At 39.3% G+C, this 22,576-nt stretch overlaps 2 protein-coding genes across 2 annotated transcripts; both read right to left on the bottom strand.

Moving 5' to 3' along the window:
* Nucleotides 1–17,992: 17,992 nt before the first annotated feature.
* LOC131598237 (uncharacterized) lies at nucleotides 17,993–18,661 on the bottom strand. The gene is made up of 2 exons (XM_058870856.1): nucleotides 18,460–18,661; nucleotides 17,993–18,348 (listed from the first exon to the last, which is right to left on the bottom strand). The coding sequence occupies exons 1-2, from the start codon at nucleotides 18,659–18,661 to the stop codon at nucleotides 17,993–17,995; spliced, it is 558 nt and encodes a 185-aa protein (XP_058726839.1).
* A 2,820-nt stretch (nucleotides 18,662–21,481) lies between these two features.
* On the bottom strand, nucleotides 21,482–22,102 carry LOC131598236 (uncharacterized). The gene has a single exon (XM_058870855.1). It carries the CDS (start codon nucleotides 22,100–22,102, stop codon nucleotides 21,482–21,484), a length of 621 nt encoding a protein of 206 aa, XP_058726838.1.
* Nucleotides 22,103–22,576: the final 474 nt, after the last annotated feature.

Below are 22,576 nucleotides of genomic sequence, written 5' to 3'. Positions count from 1 at the left end.
TTCTGTCTGTCTGGCATTGGATTGTTGTCTGTTTGTATGTGCAGGTACTTCCTTGAAAGCCCTTGATGGTTAATTCCAAGGCATTGAGATAAGGATTTTACCCGAAAACAGCCGTTACTCTGCCCGATTTTCGTCAGAATCTTAATGTGCTTAATGCAAAGTGGTGCTAAGATAATAAGTTCCTTTGGATCCCCAAGTGTTAGTGTGTTGGTATTGATAATCCCAAAGGATGGGAAAACTACATTGATTCTTAATGTCAAGTGTTGGCTTCTTATTTGGTTAGACCGTTTCTTTCCTTAGCTTTTATTTTATGCACTAGGTTAGCCTCTTCATCTCCTCCTACTTCTTAGATTTTCAAAATCTTCTCCCTTTTTCCAAAATATTCTTATGTTTGCAAACCTTTTCAAAACCTTTTCTCAAAAAATGTCTTTCGCCCTTAGTGGCTTTTCTTCAAAAGTTTAGACACCGTTAATTGTCGAAACGAGTGGTTATACCCCACGATTTTGAAATTGATTGATAATAATGAGATCTTTTCCGCGTGAGAGAGCTAGTGGCATACTCGTTGATTTTATCCGAGTTGGATCCCTTCTTTCATTTGCGATGCAAAGAACATGTTTGTTCTCATGCTCAAGATCAATGGCTGAGTATTTCTCTCTAACAAAAACAAAGTGTTTATTTGTTTTAAAAAATGTTTTTCCCAAAAGTGGAACTACATTAGCTCTGACTTCTCCATTGCACCGAGGAGGTATGTAGGCCCAAAGCTCAACGCTTTGCCGAGCTTATTTTAAAAATAAACAAACCGTTTTTTAGCACACACACAACACAGATTTCCAAAAAGGTTCCCGTGGAGTACCACGGATATGAGGGGTGCTTTAAACCTTCCCCTCATATAATCAACACCCGAACCTGAGTTCTCTTTCTTGTTTTAAAAACAAAACTTTGGGTTTTACGTTCTTTTCCCTTTTCCTTTGAAAAAATAAAGCGCGGCGGCGATTTCAAACGGAATATTGATTCGAGTCGATCCCATGGCTTCGATGTCAGATTTTCCCCGCTACAGAAAAATGGCGACTTCACTGGGGATCCAGTTTTTAAGTGTGTTAAGCCTATTTTTGTTTATCTGTGTGTTTTTATCTGTATATATTGTTGTGTGCTTTGTTTGTTATTTTCTTTTTTTCTTTTGGTGCTCGATGGTTCCTCTGTGATGAGATAAAGTTCTAACCCGAACTTTGGTAAGTAACTTGAGATAGGAGGTGGTAAGACCAATAGTCGCATATCAGGAGCAATCCTTACCATGAGCGTCATATGGCGGAACCCCGATCAGTGGAGGCCTCATGGAAGGTAGTAGAGGTTGTTACGAACCATCGTGATAACGCTATTACTTTCAATAGTGAGTGTCCGTAGAAGCTGAATGGCCTAGAACTTTTTTAACCAATCTAAGCCTTTTTATGATGTAGTGCAGAAACAAGATCAAGTACCAATTTGAGCTTGTTGTCATGCGATACTACGCTCAGACGAGGTCTTTTTAGGCATATTATTGGCGCCCATGAGCAATTGTGCGTGCCAGTAATATCCGATAGAAGATTGAAAACTCTGGGAACCTTTGTAGAACCCGATTGGCAGGTACAAAATTCCCTAGATCACTCCTTGTGGGATGGGTAGACCCATGGCTCCATGCTCGTGACGTCGAACCTTTGAACCTGGACTGTGTGATTTTGTGTGATTTGATGTGATCTTGTGTGCTCTTGATTGTGATTGATGCATAAACCATGCATTCATGCATTCATAAAAATGACATTCACAAATGGTTTTCAAGGAACTTAGAGACATTTTTTGTAAACATAACAGGTACCATGGATCAAAAGAGAAGCATCAAGAAGTACACTTTCAGAAATTCAAGTGCAAAGGAATTGAAAGAGCTAGCAACTTTGGTTCCTAATCTTGACAACTTCAAAAGCCGTTATGGGAAATTGATTTCTATCTTGAAGACTAAAGTGGAAAAGGGGATTCTTGAGACTCTTGTGCAGTTTTATGACCCGGTTTATCATTGTTTTACCTTTCCTGATTATCAGCTTATGCCCACTTTGGAGGAGTATTCTTATTGGATTGGTTTACCAGTTACGGATGACATACTGTTTAGTGGTTTGGAGAAAGAGCCTCAGGTTGATGAGATAGCAGAGCTTCTTCATTTGAAGATATCAGATGTAAAAGCAAACATGACCAAAAAAGGAGGAATTTGGGGGTTGACTTCTAAGTTCTTGATTGGAAAGGCTTCTATGTTGGCTAGTAAAGGAAGTATGATTGCTTTTGAGACATTTTTGGCCTTGCTCATCTATGGTTTGATACTCTTTCCCAACATTGACAACTTTGTCGATGTTAATGCTATTCGGATTTTCATGATTGGGAATCCTGTGCCTACTTTGCTTGGGGATACTTATCATTCCATCCACCATAGGAATGATAAGAAAGGTGGACTTATCAATTGTTGTACTCCTTTGCTCTATAAGTGGTTTATTTCGCACTTGCCTCAAGCTAAGAGTTTTTTGAACAATCCTGATGGTCTCTCGTGGTCTCAGAAGATCACGCCCCTTACTAATGGGAATATCCATTGGTACAATCCTGCTTATGACATTGGTGAGGTTATTGATAGTTGTGGAGAATTCCCTAACGTACCTCTTCTTGGTATACAAGGAGGAATTACCTACAACCCCATTCTTGCAAGGCGTCAATTTTGTTATCCCATGAAGGAGCGACCCGCTAGTATTCTTGTGTTAGGAATCTTCTATCTTAATCAAGATGGAAATTCGGATATGAGAAATCGGTTTGTGCGTGCTTGGCACCATGTTGATAGGAAGAGACATTTGGGAAAGAAACAACGTGTTGCTCTCAAAGACTACACTGATTGGGTTCAAGCTAGAGCTCATACTTTTCAGATGCCTTATTTACTCGAGAAGCCTTCTCTACTTGTTACTCCATCATTGTCTCTCACTACTCCTGTTGAAAGTAGTGAAGAACATCTAGAGCTCGTGGCTAAGTTGAGAGCGGAAAGAGATGCTTTAGAGTTTGAAAACAAGGAGTTGAAGATACACTTGAAAGAAAAAGATGAAATGCTTGATATCCAAGATGGATGGTTGATGGAAAAGGAAGATCAGATTCGTCATCAACAACATGGTGAAAAGCGAAAGAGACCGCAAGAAGATTCAGTCGCATGGAAAGAAGTTGCTGATAAGCTGATGGTCGAGAATGCTCATTTGAAGGCCTTTTATGAAGATGAATTGGAGAAGCTCCGTAGGAAGCTGCAGAGAGGAGTTGGATCTTAATCCGAAGTGTTCCTTTCTAGTTTTTAGCCTTTTCCTTTGTTTTGTAATTTTGGATCTTTGAATCCTTTTGTATGCTTTTCCATGACTAATGAAAGAATATTGTTATGTTTTATGATGTTTTTGCTAATGTTTACAATTAATGTCTTAAAAGTTCCTTGAAAACCAAAATAAAAATCATTTGCATTGCATTTCATGCATCATTCTGCATTTTGGTCTTGCTTCCGAGAGTATTCCCGAGGTCTTATTCAGTGTTCTTCATACAGAATCAAGCTGTCTCACCGGTATAACACTCGAGCTAACTGCAAGAAGAAGATGGAAGGTCTAGAACAAGAGAATCGTGAGTTACGTGAAGAGGTTGTTACTTTGAGATCTGTTGTGGATCGTCTCACTGCTCTGGTTGAGACATTGATGACTGCTCAGAATCAGAATCAGAATCAAGTTCCTCCTCCCAATGCCCAAGCTCAGGGTCAAACCACTGTGATTTCTGAAATTGATGCTACAACCATTCCTGCTATTCCTGTTGGTGCTACTCAGCAACGAATGCCTAATGGATATCCCTGGGGCATGCCTGAAGGTTATTTGTCTGTTCCTGAGATGACTCGTCCGTTGAATCCTGTTATGGTCAACACCTCTCCTATTGTTCATACTGGTCCTTTTGTCTCAGAGCCCATTTATGATGCCGCTCCAAGTGAAATCCATGACAGAATGGATGGTTTCCAAGATCAGTTTGAAGAACTGCAGAAAGAGATGAAAGCCTTGCGTGGGAAAGAACTGTTTGGAAAGAATGTGCATGATCTTTGCCTTGTTCCCAATGTGAAAGTACCTGCTAAGTTCAAACTACCTGAATTTGAGAAGTACAAAGGAAATTCCCGTCCTCAGGCACACCTGGTGATGTATATAAGGAAGATGTCCACACACACTGATGATCAACGTCTGTTGATTCACTATTTCCAAGATAGCTTGACTGGAGCTGCTTCTAAGTGGTATATGGGCCTTGATAGCACCCATATTCGCACTTTTAATGACTTAGCTGAAGCGTTTGTGAAGCAATACAAGTATAATGTGGACATGGCTCCTGATAGGGATCAATTGCGAGCTATGATGCAGAAAGAGAAAGAATCCTTCAAGGAATATGCTCAAAGATGGCGTGAGGTTGCCGCCCAAGTGATTCCTCCGATGGAAGAAAAAGAGATGACTAAGATTTTTCTAAAGACTCTTGGTCCGTTTTCTTATGAGAAGATGATTGCCAGTGCTCCTGTAGACTTCACTGAAATGGTGGGTATGGGTGTCAGATTGGAAGAAGCTGTGCGAGAAGGTCGTTTGGTGCGAAATGACAATTCATCTGGTGGTGCGAAGAAGTATGGCTCTTCACTCCAGAAGAAGAAAGAATCAGATGCCAATGCTGTTTCTCATAGGAGGAATAGTCGATTCAAAAATCAATCTCAACAAGTGGCGTCAGTAACTCCTGTTGTGAATTCAGTGCCTGTAGCTCCTGTTAATCAACAACCAGCAAGACAGAATCCGTATCCTCGAGTTAATGTTGATCCTATCCCTATGACGTACACTGAACGGTATCCTGCTCTAATTCATAAGAAGCTGGTTCAACCAAGGTCACCACCCCTTGTTCCAGAGAAACTCCCTTGGTGGTACAAGGCTGATGCCACTTGTGCTTTTCATCAGAATGCTCCTGGGCATGATTTGGAAAATTGTTGGCCCCTGAAGAATGAAGTCCAGAGATTGGTCCGTTCTGGAAAGTTCTCCTTCCGTGATATTGGCCCAAATATGCAGAACAATCCGTTGCCAACTCATGAAGCGTCTGCTGTGAATATGGTGAATGGATGCCCTGGGAAGTATAAGATTTATCGTGTAGAAGACATCAGAGGGTCATTGGTAGAGATGCATGCCACTCTGTGTGAATATAGTCATTATGAGCATAATCATGCTGCTTGTAGGATTTGTTCAGTCAATCCTCGAGGATGTTACATTGTGAGAAGAAACTTACAAGAGATGATAGATCAAAGGCTCATTGAGATTCTGAGGGACAGAGATGAAGATGATGTCAATGTGATTGAACCATGCTTTGAAATCCCGGAATGTGTAGAGATTGGTTATTATGGCAAAGCTGCTGTGGAACCTCTTGTGATATGTTTGCCTGGATCTGTACCTTATAGTTCTGATAAAGCTGTACCTTACAGGTACAATGCCACCATGCTGGAAGCTGGAAAAGAAGTTGAGATTAAGCCTCTGTCTTCTGTTGAGAATATAGCAGATGTTAGTAGAGTGACTAGAAGTGGACGAGTTTTTACTCAGCCCCAAACAGTTGTGGATGTCCAGAGGAATTCTACTCAAGTACCTGTGAACAATAATGATGTGACAAAAGTAAATGTTGGGTCGTCTTCAGGAAAGGAGATGGATGAGATTTTGAAGCTTATCAAGATGAGCGATTATAAGATCGTGGATCAGCTGCATCGCACTCCGTACAAGATCTCTATAATGGAGTTGCTGGCGAATTCTCCTGCTCATAGGGATTCTCTGATGAAAGTACTTGATCAAGCCTTTGTGGATCATGATGTGACGCTGGATCAATTTAATGGGGTTGTGAGCAATATCACTGCATGTAACAATTTGAGCTTCAGTGATGAAGATTTGCTTGAGGAAGGAAGAAATCATAATTTGGCTTTGCACATCTCTGTCAGTTGCAAAGAAGACTCAATGTCCAATGTGTTGATCGATACTGGATCATCTCTGAATGTCATGCCAAAATCCACTCTTGCTAAGCTATCTTATGGTGGCACACCAATGAGATTTAGCAATGTGATCGTCAAAGCTTTTGATGGATCGAAGAAATCAGTGGTCGGAGAGGTGGATTTGCCTATTGGTATTGGACCATTTGTCTTCAAGATTACTTTTCAAGTGATGGACATTTTCCCTGCATACAGTTGCTTATTAGGACGCCCGTGGATCCATGAGGCTGGGGCAGTTACTTCAACTCTTCACCAAAAGTTGAAATTTGTGAAAGATGGAAAGATGGTCGTTGTGAATGGAGAACAAGCTTTACTGATTAGTCATCTTTCATCGTTCCGTACCATAGAAGCTGATGAAGCGGTCATTGGAACTGCATTCCAAGCCCTGTCTGTTAATGATGAATTCAAAAAGGATGAAGCTTCCATTGCCTCCTTCAAAGATGCTCAGCTGGTGGTTCAGAATGGACATTCAGGAGTCTGGGGACAAGTAGTGAGTCTTCAAGAGAACAGGAATAGAGCTGGTCTGGGATTTTCTGCCTCAGACAAGTTTGTGATGAAGTCTGAATCTGCTTTTCGTCCTTATCAAGAGATGTTTCATAGTGCTGGTTTTCTACACCCAACCCTTCCAGAGGTAGATACTATTGTTGAAGATGAACCAGAGCCAGAAGTGCCAAGCTTTGTGACCAATGGAAAGATGATTAAGAATTGGATCACCATTGACATTCCTGAGTGTACTCATGTCTCAAAGTAATTTGCTTTTATGTTTTTCAAAATCCTTTCATTCTGCCCAAGATGAAAGTGAAGTTGTTGGGGCTGTTTTCTGTTTGTTTTAAACATTAAAATCACCAATAAAAGTCATTTTGTTTCTGCATATAAATGCTTTTTATCTTTTTGCTTTTTTCCGGAAAGTGGTAACACAAAAAACCTTAAAAAATGTTTTCATTTTCCATAATCTGCACGATTACATGTTTGCATATACCTTTCCTTTCCTGAAATAATAATCATTTGTGCAGATTAATCAATAAAACCGTTGAAAGTAATGACCCAGCGCCCTCTCCTAACTTCGAGTGTCCTGTGTATGAGGCGGAAGAAGAGAGTGATGAATGTATTCGTGATGAGATTTCCCGACTGTTTGAGCACGAGGAAGACACCATTCAGCCGTATAAAGAGCCGTTAGAAGTCATCAACTTGGGTTCTGAAGAAGATAAAAAGGAAGTCAAGATTGGGGCACTTCTTGGTCAAGATGTTAAGAAGAGGATGGTAGAGCTTCTTAAAGAGTATGTTGACATTTTTGCATGGTCCTACCAAGATATGCCTGGGTTGGACACAGATATTGTGGAGCATCGCTTGCCATTGAAACCAGAATGTCCTCCTGTCAAGCAAAAGTTAAGAAGGAGTCATCCTGATATGGCAGAAAAGATCAAGAATGAGGTCTTGAAACAGATAGACGCAGGTTTCCTTGTCACTTCTGTATTTCCTCAATGGATTGCCAATATTGTGCCTGTTCCAAAGAAAGACGGAAAAGTTCGCATGTGTGTGGATTATAGAGATTTGAACAAAGCCAGTCCGAAAGATGATTTTCCTCTACCACACATTGATATGTTGGTAGATAGCACGGCAAAGTTTGAAGTTTTCTCCTTTATGGATGGTTTTTCAGGATATAACCAGATTAAGATGGCACCTGAAGACATGGAAAAGACAACCTTTATCACACCATGGGGGACATTCTGTTACAAAATGATGCCTTTGGGGTTGAAGAATGCTGGTGCGACATATCAGAGGGCCATGACTACTCTTTTCCATGATATGATGCACAAAGAAATTGAGGTTTATGTGGATGACATGATTGCCAAGTCCCAGTCAGAGGAGGGGCACATGGAAGATCTTTTAAAGTTGTTTCGGCGTTTGAGAAAGTATCGTCTCCGCTTAAATCCAAACAAATGCACGTTTGGTGTCCGTTCTGGAAAGTTATTGGGTTTCGTTGTCAGTCAGAGAGGAATTGAAGTAGATCCTGATAAAGTCAAAGCAATTCAGGAAATGCCAGCACCAAAGACTGAGAAACAAGTGAGAGGTTTCCTCGGACGTTTGAATTATATCTCCAGGTTCATTTCCAATATGACCGCTACCTGTGAGCCAATCTTCAAGCTGTTAAAGAAAAATCAGGGATGTGTGTGGAATGAAGATTGTCAAAAATCTTTTGACAACATCAAAGAATATTTGCTTGAACCTCCCATTTTGCTCCCTCCAGTTAAGGGAAGACCTCTGATTATGTACCTCACAGTGCTTGAAAACTCAATGGGATGTGTGATGGGTCAGCATGACGAGTCTGGTCGAAAAGAGTATGCAATATACTACCTTAGCAAAAAGTTTACCGAGTGCGAAACAAGATACTCGCTGCTTGAGAAAACTTGCTGTGCTTTGGTGTGGGCTGCTCGCCGACTGAGACAGTATATGTTGAACCACACCACCCTATTGATCTCCCAAATGGATCCAATTAAGTATGTATTTGAGAAACCTGCATTAACTGGAAGGATTGCTCGCTGGCAAATGTTGCTATCAGAATATGATATTGAATATCGAGCTCAGAAAGCTGTGAAAGGAAGTGTATTGGCAGAGTACCTCGCTCACCAACCAATTGATGATCATCAATCTATCAGAATGGACTTCCCAGATGAAGATATAATGTATTTGAGATCTCAAGATTGGGATGAACCATTGCCAGAAGAAGGGCCGGATCCCGAATCCAAATGGGGTTTGATTTTTGATGGAGCTTCTAATATTCATGGCCATGGAATTGGCGCCATTATTGTTACTCCGCATGGATCGCATGTTCCTTTCACTGTAAGGATATGTTTTGAGTGTACAAATAATATTGCTAAGTAAGAAGCTTGCATCATGGGACTTGAAGAGGCCATTAATCTGAGAATTAAGATTCTTGATGTTTATGGAGATTCCGCACTTGTGATTAATCAGATTAAAGGAGAATGGGAAACTCGTCATCCTGGTTTAATTCCTTACAAAGATTACGCCAGAAGGTTATTGACATTCTTCAACAAAGTTGAATTCCACCACATCCCGCGAGATGAGAATCAGATGGCTGATGCATTAGCCACATTGTCTTCCATGTACAAGGTTAATTCCCATAATGAGGAGCCTCAGATTACAATCAGGCGTCTTGATAGACCTGCTCATGTATTTGTAGTTGAGGAAGCAACAGATGAAAAGCCTTGGTATTTCGATATTAAGCACTTCCTCCAGACTCAAGAGTACCCACTTGGGGCATCAAAGAAATACAAGAAAACTTTGAGGAGATTGGCTGGCAGTTTCTTCATCAATGCTGATGTTTTGTATAAAAGGAATTATGACATGGTCTTGCTCAGATGCGTGGATAGACACGGAGCAGACATGTTGATGCATGAAATTCATGAAGGTTCTTTTGGTACCCATGCCAATGGACATTCGATGGCTAAAAAGATGCTTAGAGCAGGTTACTATTGGTTGACAATGGAATCTGATTGCTACAAGTTTGTAAAGAAGTGTCACAAGTGTCAAGTGTATGCTGACAAGGTTCATGTGCCTCCGACACTTCTCAATGTTATTTCTTCCCCATGGCCTTTCTCTATGTGGGGTATTGATATGATTGGCATGATTGAACCCAAGGCTTCGAATGGACATCGATTCATCCTGGTAGCAATCGATTACTTCACCAAGTGGGTAGAAGCTGCTTCATATGCTAATGTGACAAGGCAAGTTGTGGTCAGATTTATCAAGAACAACATCATTTGCAGATATGGTGTACCGAGTAAGATCATCACTGATAATGGCTCGAATCTGAACAATAGCATGATGAGAGAATTGTGTGAAAGCTTCAAGATTGAACATCACAACTCTTCGCCTTATAGGCCAAATATGAATGGAGCTGTTGAAGCAGCAAATAAAAATATTAAGAAGATTGTGCAAAAGATGGTTGTCACGTACAAGGACTGGCACGAGATGCTCCCATTTGCTTTGCATGGGTACCGTACATCTGTTCGTACTTCAACAGGGGCAACTCCCTTTTCTTTGGTTTATGGCATGGAAGCAGTGCTCCCTATTGAGGTTGAGATTCCATCATTGAGAATTTTAATGGAAACCAAGTTATCTGAGGCTGAATGGTGTCAGAGCAGGTTTGATCAATTGAATTTGATAGAAGAAAAGAGAATTGCGGCTTTATGCCATGGTCAGTTGTACCAGAAGAGAATGAAGAAAGCTTTTGATAAGAAGGTTCGACCTCGTGTATTCAGAGAAGGCGACCTCGTGCTCAAAAGGATCTTGTCTTTCACCTCCGATTCAAGGGGCAAGTGGACTCCTAATTTTGAAGGACCATATGTTGTTAAGAAAGCCTTCTCTGGCGGTGCATTAATTCTTGCAACTATGGATGGAGAGGAGCTCCCACGTCCCGTGAATGCTGATGTAGTCAAGAAATACTTCGCCTAAATAATAAAAGAACAGCTCGCTAAGTTGAAAACCCGAAAGGGCGGCTTAGGCAAAAAAGAGCGTCTCGGTGGATTGAAAACCCGAAAGGGCGGTCCAGGCAAAAATTAGAGACATAAACAGAATAAAATACCCGTTGGACTGAAAACCCGAAAGGGCGGTCCAGGCAAAAGTTAGGGATTCATGGCAAGTAACTACATCAGACAAGACTTGATCGACGGCAGTCATCTGTTTATCATGAAGTTCGACACTTTTCAACGGAAGCCTTTGCTCAGGAATTCCCAGTTGAGAGAGAGGATGGGGTCATTACGTTTCAATGTACCTTTTCCACAAAATTATCACTTTCCAAACTTTGTAATAATCCATGGGGTCTTGCCTTTTGAAAGCTACCATTCTATTAAAAAAGTTTGAGCCTTTACCCTTTATTTGGCAATCTTATTTCTTTCATATCTCTCAAAATGTCATTTATTGTTGATAGTAATTTTTGAAACAAAGAGAAAATTGATTTCAACAAAATCCTTTTGAAAATTATAAAAGAATTTTTACTTTGATTCATGAGTGCATTACAAGGAATGAATATGTTGATGTATTCATATACAGAAGAATGTATTCCACTCAATGCATCTTTGGCCTGGTTTGAATATGGTTTAGAACTCAATTACTGTGTTCTCTCCACTTCAATGTTCTCTAGCCATCAAGAGATTGTTATAGCAGTTTCTGCTCTGGTGTTCAGCTTGAGACATGCTTGATTATGTCATCTTCGTACACCATATCTTCATCGTCAGTGGTACGTCGATGTATTTCTCTTTCTACCTCCAGTGGGACGTTGGTAGTTCACCTTCAGTGGAACGTTGGTGTATTTTGTTATCTTCATTGTCAGTGGTACGTCGATGTATTTCTCTTTCTACCTCCAGTGGGACGTTGGTAGTTCACCTTCAGTGGAACGTTTGTGTATTTTGTTATCTTCATCGTCAGTGGTATGTCGATGAATTATCTCTTTCCATATCGTCAGTTGCACGTCGATGAATTATCTCTTTTCATGTCATCAGTGGTACGGTGGTATATTTCTCTTCATGCCTTCAGTGGAACGTTGGTATATGTTATCGTCAGTGGTACGGCGGTACATCTTTTCATATCATCAGTGGTACGATGGTGTGATTTCTGTTGATGGAAGATTGGCATTCTAATTCAGGATGCATACTTTCTCATCCCCAGTGAAAGAGGATGTTCCCCTTTTCTCATCCCCAGTGAAAGAGGATGCTATAACCTCTCTGACGCGGAGTGTTTTCCCCAGAGAAGTTTCTTTTCCAAAGTTCCGTCTCTCCAACAAAATCTTGTTTCCCCAGTGGAGCTTCTAAGACATTTGTTTTCCCCACTGGAGCTTCCAAGACATTTGTTTTCCCCAGTGGATCACTTGTTACTCCCTAGTGTTGTCATGCTTTATTATCATCACATGCATTCATTAACATTGCATTGCATCTTAGGATCAAAAATTGTGTTTTATATATTTAAGTCTCTTCGATTTTTGTCAAAACGAAGATTTCCAATCATCGTATCTCCAAATCGAAGAAACTTAAATAGGGGCATCTGTCATACCCCAATTTTTGACCCTAAGATCATACATCAATTGCATTCAATCATCAATCAAGAGCACCATTGTGAAGATTTATCTTTGATACTGTGATTATCTCTGAGGGGAATTATCGAGCATTTGTAGCCTTTTTATTTGATTATACTAACCCAAAATCAAAAATATATGTTTTGTCTCTTTTGTTTATATTTTACAGGTGAAAGATCAGGCAAAAATCAAAACAGTGCAAGAAAACAGTTTTTGAAAATTTGAAGGTGGAAATCGATTTACCCCTGTGGGAAATCGATTTCCTGTGCGCAAAATTAAAAAAAATATAAGGAGGGAAGCTTGACATCATTTTGGCACCTTTTTATTTGATCATTTTATCAATTTTCCACCTCATCAAAATTAACTCATTCATTAAACCCACTTTAACCTCATTTTACCATTTTTACCATTTAACTGCCACTTTAATCACCAATTAAACACAAGTTAATCACCAAACACAAAAAGACCAATTTGCCACTACTCTTGCTCCAATTCTATAAATAGAGCCCTCTACTCTCTCATTTCTCAAGCTTGGAGAGCCAACAAATTGCTTGCAAATTCATTTCTCACCCTTTCCAAAACCCTCACCCAAAGTTCATTTTCATAAGATTAGTGAGGTTCACATTGAATCTTGCTAATTTTGAACTAAGCCTCCTACATTTCTCTCTTTTCTTGGATTGTTCATCTCCATATTTGAAGGATCTACACTTTGTGCTTGTTCTTGAAGCTACTTCAACACTTTAATTCAAGAATTGGTAAATTCCTCAATTCTAAGATGTAGATCTTTGTTGCTTGTGCTCAATGCATCTTTGATGCTATATTGGTGCTATTTGATGGTGATTTGATGGAAAATTCGTGCTCCAATGGATATGTGATCATAAGGTGTTTGTATGTTTGCCTAAATCAAGTTTCAATGTTCATAATGCTGTTTTTTTGAAAATTGTGCGCAGGAAATCGATTTCCTACAGAGGGAAATCGATTTCCACTCTATTTTTGCGCCAGATCTGAACTCTGCACTCAGGAAATTGATTTCCTACAGAGGTAAATCGATTTCCAGTAAGGCAGAATGCTTATTTTTGTGGTTTTTGACTTGTTTTTGGTTCTAACTCATCTTCTACTCCTTTCTTTTGATATTTTCTTTGAATCACAAGTTAGAGGCCTAATTTCTCTCTAATTTCAATGGACTTAGGGCGTCGATAGGATGAGAATCCAAATCCGCAATATTAAGTGATTGAAATTATGGATGAAAGGAGCTTTTAATGTGGTTCCATCTTTTACTTCTTTTTATTTTGGTCGATGAAAGTCTTAATGCCTTGAGAATTCTCATGAATTCTTGGTGAAGACTAGATCACTCACCTATTTTCTTTTCGTGCGGTATTGCTTTCGGAAGGCGATCTACATATCGTTCTTCTCGCATGCATTAGCACATAAATTTTTGACCGGCCTCGTTGTAGGGTGATTTCTACATAAATCACTTGGCGATCTGCTTAACATAGCGCAATATTTCGTGTCCCGAATAAAAAGATCCAATATGGAAGAGAATTGTATGCGGTTGATTTAAGACCTGTGGAGGTTTTTATCGTGTAGTCGCTATGATTTTATCAAGCTTCTGATAAACCCCATTGAATTTAAATCCGAGTACATCATTCACTCACCATAGATCTTCCTACTAACTTTGATAACATACTTGACAAGTTTCAAGATGGTTATCTTTAACATCTAACAACTAACTTTAATTCCCGCACCTTTACTATATCGCTCTTTATATTTCTCGCTTTATCGCTTTATTTTATCATTTCATCATATTTACTTTCCGCCATTTTCTCTTTGTCCACTTGGACATATGTTTATGCTTCCGTTATTTTCCTTTTGTCCACTTGGACCATACTTTACTTTTTTTGCTAAGACACTAATAAATAACCGAAAATCTAAAAAATACATAAGGCTCTCTTTGGACTATCGGTTACTATCCCTAGCATTTTGGAGATTCAGACTTATGGACCTAGTACCTCTGGACTCATTCTATTATTACTCTCTGAATGTTCTGTCTGTCTGGCATTGGATTGTTGTCTGTTTGTATGTGCAGGTACTTCCTTGAAAGCCCTTGATGGTTAATTCCAAGGCAATGAGATAAGGATTTTACCCGAAAACAGCCGTTACTCTGCCCGATTTTCGTCAAAATCTTAATGTGCTTAATGCAAAGTGGTGCTAAGATAATAAGTTCCTCTGGATCCCCAAGTGTTAGTGTGTTGGTATTGATAATTCCAAAGGATGGGAAAACTATATTGACTCTTAATGTCAAGTGTTGGCTTCTTATTTGGTTAGACCGTTTCTTTCCTTAGCTTTTATTTTATGCACTAGGTTAGCCTCTTCATCTCCTCCTACTTCTTAGATTTTCAAAATCTTCTCCCTTTTTCCAAAATATTCTTATGTTTGCAAACCTTTTCAAAACCTTTTCTCAAAAAATGTCTTTCGCCCTTAGTGGCTTTTCTTCAAAGAACTTGTTTTATCCGAGTTGGATCCCTTCTTTCATTTGCGATGCAAAGAACTTGTTTGTTCTCATGCTCAAGATCAATGGCTGAGTATTTCTCTCTAACGACAACAAAGTGTTTATTCGTTTTAAAAAATGTTTTTCCCAAAAGTGGAACTATATTAGCTCTGACTTCTCCATTGCACCGAGGAGATATGTAGGCCCAAAGCTTAACGCTTTGCCGAGCTTATTTTAAAAATAAAACAAACCATTTTTTAGCACACACACAACACAGATTTCCAAAAAGGTTCCCGTGGAGTACCACGGATATGAGGGGTGCTTTAAACCTTCCCCTCATATAATCAACACCCGAACCTGAGTTCTCTTTCTTGTTTTAAAAACAAAACTTTGGGTTTTACGTTCTTTTCCCTTTTCCTTTGAAAAAATAAAGCGCGATGGCGATTTCAAACGGAATATTGATTCGAGTCGATCCCATGGCTTCGATGTCAGATTTTCCCCGCTACATAACTGAGATGAAACCAAAGGAATCATTTAGAGGACTCTTCAAGCTTTCCAAAATGGTCAAGATCACTTTTAAATGATTAAAAACAAAAGAGATATGATCAGAAGAAGTTGGTTAAAATTCAAGAAACTCATAAAAACCAAAGTGACGAGTTTTGAGTTGGTGACTAAATGGGCCTAAAATATGGATTCCAAACATGACCATGGGCCTTATAATTATCTTTTAATTAATTATTTTATTTTTATAATATTTGCTTTATTTATTTGAATTTTTTAATTCATTTAAGTATAAATAAATTATTATAAATATGAAAAATTAGTTTTAAATTAAAGATTTGATTTTTGTAATCAATATCAATCATCCAAATAGCCCTTTTTGATTCAATTTGCGTGTTAAAAGAGTTTGGGAAGAAAAGATTGGGTTTTGGACCAATTTGGAAAAAAAAGTGTAAATCAATTTTTAATTCTAATCTCACAATTAAAGGAATTTATTCAAATGGTTAACCTAGAAATCTTCCATGATATATATACTAGGAATCCTAATGAGGAGGGGGGATTTTCGGCCAAGAACAGAAGAAAAACCGAGTCAGTTCTTAAAGAAAAAACTCAAGAAAATTCAAAACTCGTTTATAGATTGAGGAGGATTCAGAGGCTTTTGGATATTGAGGAACGATCATTGAAGATCTGGGGAAGTTTTCCAATCATTCTTGAAGTTGTTGGCGTTCAGAATCATGGACATATAAGTCACTGTTTGCCGCCGTATAAATCAATTTCGTTTTTCGCATATTGATGCATTGTTGGCATATTTCGTTTGCATATTATGACTAACACAATCGTTTAGATTGTTTCTGGATAATTTGATTGAAGTTTCGTTACAGATTCATGAATTCACCATTAATAGGTTATCCAAGCTTTAAATTGGGGTTTCTCAAAACAAGTAAAATTATACCAAATTAAAGCTATCATCGTGTTTGTAATACAATTTCCAATCGAATCATGTATTTATTTTACAATTATTTGCCTTGGTCTGTGAGTATGAAATCTGCAGGAATGAAGAAAAACGAGGAAGACGACGAGGAACAGTGTCCGCGGGCTTCACGTTTTGAATTCTGGTTCGTTAGTTTTTCATATATTATGGTTCGCAAACGTTTTTTTGACAACAAACGAGCGCGCTTCAGTGGTAATGGCCTGCGTCCCCATGCGTGAGGGAGACGGTTCGAGACTTGTCTCGGACAATTATTTTTGTGTATTATTCATTTGTTAATAGATGCTTGCTAATCCAATGCGTGTGATACCACGCACGCCCACGACGGTCCCTTAATCTGGGCCATACGATTCCCATCAATCCAGATCCAAGGCATCAAATGCTGAAGGATCACCATAGATCCTCAAGAACGTGCTACACCAGATGACTGCCAGGTTTTTCAATGTAATTTTTTATATTATTTTTGTTATTTAACTATTTGAATTGGATTTAATTATATTTAGATTTGATTAATTTATTTAGGATTAGAAATTAGATTAGGATTAGGGGCTATGATTATCTAGAATTATTTTCCCGATTATTTCGATTATTCGACTATTTGCCCGATTAATTAATCTAATTAATTTTAATTATAATAAAAAACCCTTATAAATACATTAAGATATTAGGGTTTGCTCCATCCCATTTGCCCAAAGTATCAAAGATATTAGGATTTAAGTTATTATTCGTTCCGACTAAATCTATTGGTCGCGATGGTTAATAATCGATTAATTTAATTAATCAAATCCTATAAATTAAAATTCAAATAAATTTATTTTGCTAAATGGTTTTAACCATCTTATTGGTTATGATGATTAGCATATTTCCCCTTATCAATTCGTTATTATTTGTAATCGAAACTATCGGTTATGAGGGGTAACGATAAATTAATAAATTAATAATTAAAATACATCAATTTGCTAAAAGTGATAATCGAATCAATCGATTAGAATTGCCAGCAATCCTTTACTAGTCTGTTAACTATGGCGATCGAATCTATTGATCGTTGCGGTTAATAGTGCCATATTAAATCAGGGTTGTACGCCCAAAACACTTAAAATACATCAAATCACAAACCACGGATTTTCATCACTTCAATTCCGCGATGTTCAAACTACGATAAGGTAATTCAAAATACCTTCGAACTTCGCATTTCAAAAACAATTTCAAATCAACTTCAAACCATTCAAATCAAATTCTAAGGCGTACAATCCTGTGCCCGAACTACGTTGACTCTGATTCTCCATAAGGAGATACGTAGGCACTTGGAAACAAGGCGAGTCCCCATTCCCTAAAATCTCAATTTTCCCCCTATTCAATTCCTTAGCTACAAACCTTGCCATAAACCTTTATCTTTGAAATGTTAGATTTTAGGAAAGGGTTGAGGGTGCCTAACACCTTCCCTCGACCTAAATATAGTATCTTACCCTGATCTCTTAATTGCATAGGTTTCCTATTCGCCTTGGTAGAATAGGTGGCGACTCTAGAATCTTTATTTTTAGGGCAGGTTGCTACACCGTGTTTCTGCACACGGGCGCCCGTGTTGCAGGTGTTGTAGCTTCAATTCCACTATTTCTTTTTTTCTTGCGTTCACACTCAACACGGGCCGTGTTGCTGCACACGGGCGCCCGTGTTGATGTTCTTCTATGCATCGAAATGGAACAAGCATCGTGCCTTGTTACTCGAGTTTCGTCTACCGGTCCCAACTTTACCTCCTACAATAAAACAAAATAAAACAAAGAAAAAGAATGTTAAAGAAAACAAGCGTGGGTTGCCTCCCACGGAGTGCTTCGTTTAACGTCGCATGGCTCGACGGTCTACACCTCATCCGGTGAGACGCAAATGATCGATCACTCCCGTTCCTACTCCAGTGTAGTAGGGCTTCAGCCGTTGTCCATTTACCTTGAACACATTTCCATTGTTTGGATTTTTAACTTCTACCGCACCATGAAGGAATACCTTTTGTACCACAAACGGACCAGACCACCGGGGTTTTAATTTCCCAGGAAAGAGTTTAAGCCTGGAGTTGAAAAGAAGCACTAATTTGCCTTCCCAAAATACTTTCTGTTTTATTCTCTGATCATGCCATTTCCGGGTCTGCTCTTTATAGACCTTAGCATTCTCATAGGCTTGATCACGAAATTCTTCTAGCTCATGGAGTTGAAGAATCCGTAATTCACCTGCTCTTGCAAGATCATAGTTCAAGTATTTGGTAGCCCAAAATGCTTTGTGTTCAAGTTCAAGAGGGAGATGGCACGCCTTACCCTAAACTAGTTGATACGGGGACATACCAATGGGGGTCTTGAATGCTGTTCTGTACGCCCATAGTGCGTCCTCAAGTTTCATAGACCAATCTTTTCTCGAAGCACTAACAGTCTTTTCGAGAATCTGCTTGATTTGCCTGTTCGAAACCTCCACCTGACCACTGGTTTGAGGATGGTAAGCAGTGGCAATCTTATGTTTCACATTGTACTTTTTCAACAGATTCTCCATCAACTTGTTAGGAAGTGGGTGCCTTCATCGCTTATGAGTGCTCTGGGAACCCCAAATCTAGAGAAAATATTGGTTTTGAGAAAATTTACTACCACCCTCGCATCATTTGTGGGTAGAGCGACTGCTTAAACCCACTTGGAGACGTAATCAACCGCTACGAGGATGTAGTTCTTTCCAAAAGATGGTGGAAAAGGTCCCATGAAATCGATTCCCCACACATCGAACAATTCCACTTCAAGTATACCCTTCTGCGGCATCTGGTTTCTTTTGGAAATATTCCCTGTTCTTTGACACCTATCACATTCTTTCACAATGCTTTGGGCGTCTTTGAATAGTGTAGTCCAATACAACCCAGATTGTAGGACCTTTGCAGCCGTTCTATCACCACTGAAATGTCCTCCATATTCGGAATCATGGCATGCTTTTAGCACATCCCTTTGTTCCTCCTCGGGTACACATCTTCTGATCAAACCATCGAGTCCCTTCTTGTATAGGAATGGATCATCCCATATGTAAAACCTGCAATCATGTAAAAACTTTTTCTTCCTGTTAGAGTCAAAATCCTCAGGTACAATACCACCTACCAAATAATTCGCATAATCGGCGAACCAAGGCACACCAATAACAGCGAGGATATGTTCATCAGCGAACTCGTCCTTTATTGGGTGCGTCTCTTCTGTTTCTGCAATAGGTGACATTCGAGACAAGTGGTCAGCCACAGTGTTTTCAGACCCTTTCTTAGCAACCTTGGTTTGGAGTCCTGTTTAGCAAAAAGATACTTCAAGGCAGCATGGTCAGTATAAACAATGACTTTAGAACCCAACAGATATTGCCTGAACTTATCAAAGGCATATACAACAGCTAGCAACTCCTTCTCAGTAGTTGCATAGTTCATCTGTGCAGGGTTTAGCACGTGACTAGCGTAGTAAATGACATGTAATAACTTTTCTCTATGCTGTCCTAAAACTGCCCCCGTTGCAATATCACTGGCATCACACATGATCTCAAAAGGTAGAGACCAATCCGGGGCTACAACAATTGGTGCCGACACTAATTTTTGTTTTATAGTATCAAATGCCATGGCACACTTTTCATCGAAAACGAAGGCTTTGTCTATAACCAATAGTGTAGTTAATGGTTTTGCAATTTTTGAGAAATCTCTTATGAACCTACGGTAAAAACCCGCATGTCCTAAGAAACTTCGAATACCTTTTTCGTTCATGGGGGGAGGCACTTTGGCTATTACCTCTATCTTTGCTTGGTCAACTTCTATCCCTTTGTGAGAAATTTTGTGACCCAACACTATACCTTCGCGTACCATGAAATGGCACTTCTCCCAGTTGAGGATTAAGTTGGTCTGTTGGCATCTTTCTAGAACAAGAGCATGGTTAGTCAAACAATTATCAAAAGACTTACCAAAAACTGAGAAATCATCCATGAATACTTCCATATGTTTCTCAAGCATATCTGCAAAGATGGATTGCATGCATCTCTGAAATGTGGCTGGGGCATTACATAACCCGAATGGCATTCTTCTGTAAGCGAAAATACCAAAAGGGCATGTAAATGCGGTCTTCTCTTGGTCTTCTGGTGCAACAACTATCTGATTATACCCCGAATAGCCATCGAGGAAACAGTAATAATCATGACCCGCCAACCTTTCTAACATCTGGTCGATGAAAGGTAGTGGGAAGTGATCCTTTCTAGTTGATAGATTCAATCTTCGGTAATCTATACAGACTCTCCACCCTGTAACCGTTCTTGTGGGAATCAACTCATTCTTATCATTCTTGATTACTGTAGTTCCGCCTTTTTTAGGCACCACATGCACTCGACTCACCCATGAACTGTCAGATATTGGATAGATCATCCCTGCGTCCAAAAGTTTTACCACCTCCTTTCTAACCAATTCCTTCATTGCTGGATTTAGTCGTCGTTGAGGTTGGACAACCGGTTTATGATCATCTTCCATTAAGATTTTGTGCATGCAAAGCGTTGGACTTATCCCTTTCAAGTCTTCAATTGACCATCCAAGAGCACTTTTATGCTTTTTGAGGACTTTGACAAGCTTATCCTCTTGAAGAAATTCAAGGTGAGAACTTATGATAGCCGGGCACTTACTTCCAGTGTCTAAAAAGACGTATTTGAGGTTCTCCGGAAGTTGCTTTAGTTCAGCCCCCTTCTTTGGTTCGTCTTTATTTCCTTCCACTAATGGTTGCCTTAGATCCTCCCATCGATTGTGACGAGAAGTTTTGGCAAATGACGTTTCCATCATGGCTAGAACTTCACTGTCCTTTTCATCAATTATTTCCTCCTCTTCGAAGATTGATAGACTCAAAACTCTTTCCAAAGGTAGCTTTTGTGTTGTCAAAGAATTTTCTTCATCACAAATTTGCTCAATTACCTCAATGTGTTGACTCGTGGCAACATCATCCTTGTACTTCATCGTGTTTCGTACATCAATCTTCAATTCTTCATCATAAACTTTCAAAGTCATTGTACCCTCTTCTATGTCGATCAAGCATCTTCCGGTTTCCAGAAAAGGTCTTCCCAAAATGATTGGTATCTCTTCATCTTCGGGCATCTCTAAAATAACAAAGTCTACCGGAAACACGAACTTGTCGATTTTTACCAACACATCTTCTACCACTCCGTAGGGTCTTTTAACGGATTGGTCAGCAAACTGAAGTGTCATACGAGTATCTTGTACTTTACCTATTCCCAATCTTTTGTAGATGGATAAAGGCATAAGACTCACACTTGCCCCCAAATCGATCAAAGCTTTCTTGAAAGATCTATCACCAATTGTGCATGGAATCGTCACCGAACCTTGATCTCTTTTTTAACTGGGATCTTCATCCCCTGCAAAATAGCATTACATGTTTCGGTTAGAATAATTGGGTCACTGTCGATTGTTCGCTTCTTTGAAATGATATCCTTCATGAACTTCACATATGTAGGCATTTGCTCCAGTGCCTCTAAGAATGGAATATTTAGCTCAAGTTTCTTGAACATCTCTAGAAACTTCTCGAAGTTCTTCTCATGTTGTTCTTTCTTCCTATTCCTTGTGGGAAAAGGAAGTCTCACCGCTGGTTTAGGTGTAGCAACTTTTTCTTTGACTACTCCTTCTTCGCCTATGACTTCTTTTCTTACTACCTCATTTTCTTTAATCTCCACATCTACTTCAATCAACATATCTTCTTCATCAGTGTTTTTCTCATGTGTTTCCTTTGATTTATTGCTCCTTGTTGTCACAGCGTTCACATGATTATTCTCTCTAGGATTCGTAACCGTGGCACTTGGTAAAGCACCCTGTGGTTGAGTATTGGTCATTTGTTGTGCAATTTGACTCATTTGAATCTCCAGATTTTTGATTGAAGATCCTGTGTTTCTTAGAGTGCTCCTTGTTTCCTCTTGGAATTGAGAATTGTGAGCGACCATCTTTTCAAAAGCAATTTCCCAATCCGCTTTCTTTGGTACCTGTTGTTGACCTTGAGGTTGGAACTGTTGTGGATGGTGCTGGAACTGTTGTTGATACGGAGGTTGTTGTTGTGGAGGTCTGTACTGTTGTGTCTGAGCTTGAGCTTGGAACTGGGTTGATCCTTGCTTCTGAAAGTTTCCTTGTTGATCCTTCCATGCAAAGTTAGGATGATTTTTCCATCCTGGGTTATATGTATTGGTATATGGATTGTTTTTCCTTAACATATGAATCTGTTCCACCTGTTCTTGTGTTTCCACACAATGCATAGCAAAATGTGGCCCACTACATATTTCACAAACAACGGAGGTAGTTGGCTCAACTTGAGCTACTTTCTGTTCACCGATATTCATCTTCTTCAATCTTCTCTCTACCTCAGCCGCAATTTGTTCTTCCATTTTGACTACCTGATCAGCAAGCTTCAAATCAATTTTTCC

This window comes from Vicia villosa, linkage group LG4 (assembly GCF_029867415.1).
Source record: "Vicia villosa cultivar HV-30 ecotype Madison, WI linkage group LG4, Vvil1.0, whole genome shotgun sequence".
Taxonomy (NCBI): Eukaryota; Viridiplantae; Streptophyta; class Magnoliopsida; order Fabales; family Fabaceae; genus Vicia; species Vicia villosa.
The sequence above is the reverse complement of the archived record's forward strand: the minus strand, read 5'-3'. Positions and strand labels throughout refer to the sequence as shown.

Bases quoted from the DNA above. Each gene is read 5' to 3' on its own strand.
- LOC131598237 (XM_058870856.1), bottom strand. From the start codon at position 18,661: ATGGAGAATCTGTTGAAAAAGTACAATGTGAAACATAAGATTGCCACT. The intron at 18,349-18,459 runs GTATGTCCCCGT...TTGCAAGAGCAG, and splicing joins AGCATTCAAGACCCCCATTG to GTGAATTACGGATTCTTCAA.
- LOC131598236 (XM_058870855.1), bottom strand. From the start codon at position 22,102: ATGGTCGCTCACAATTCTCAATTCCAAGAGGAAACAAGGAGCACTCTA.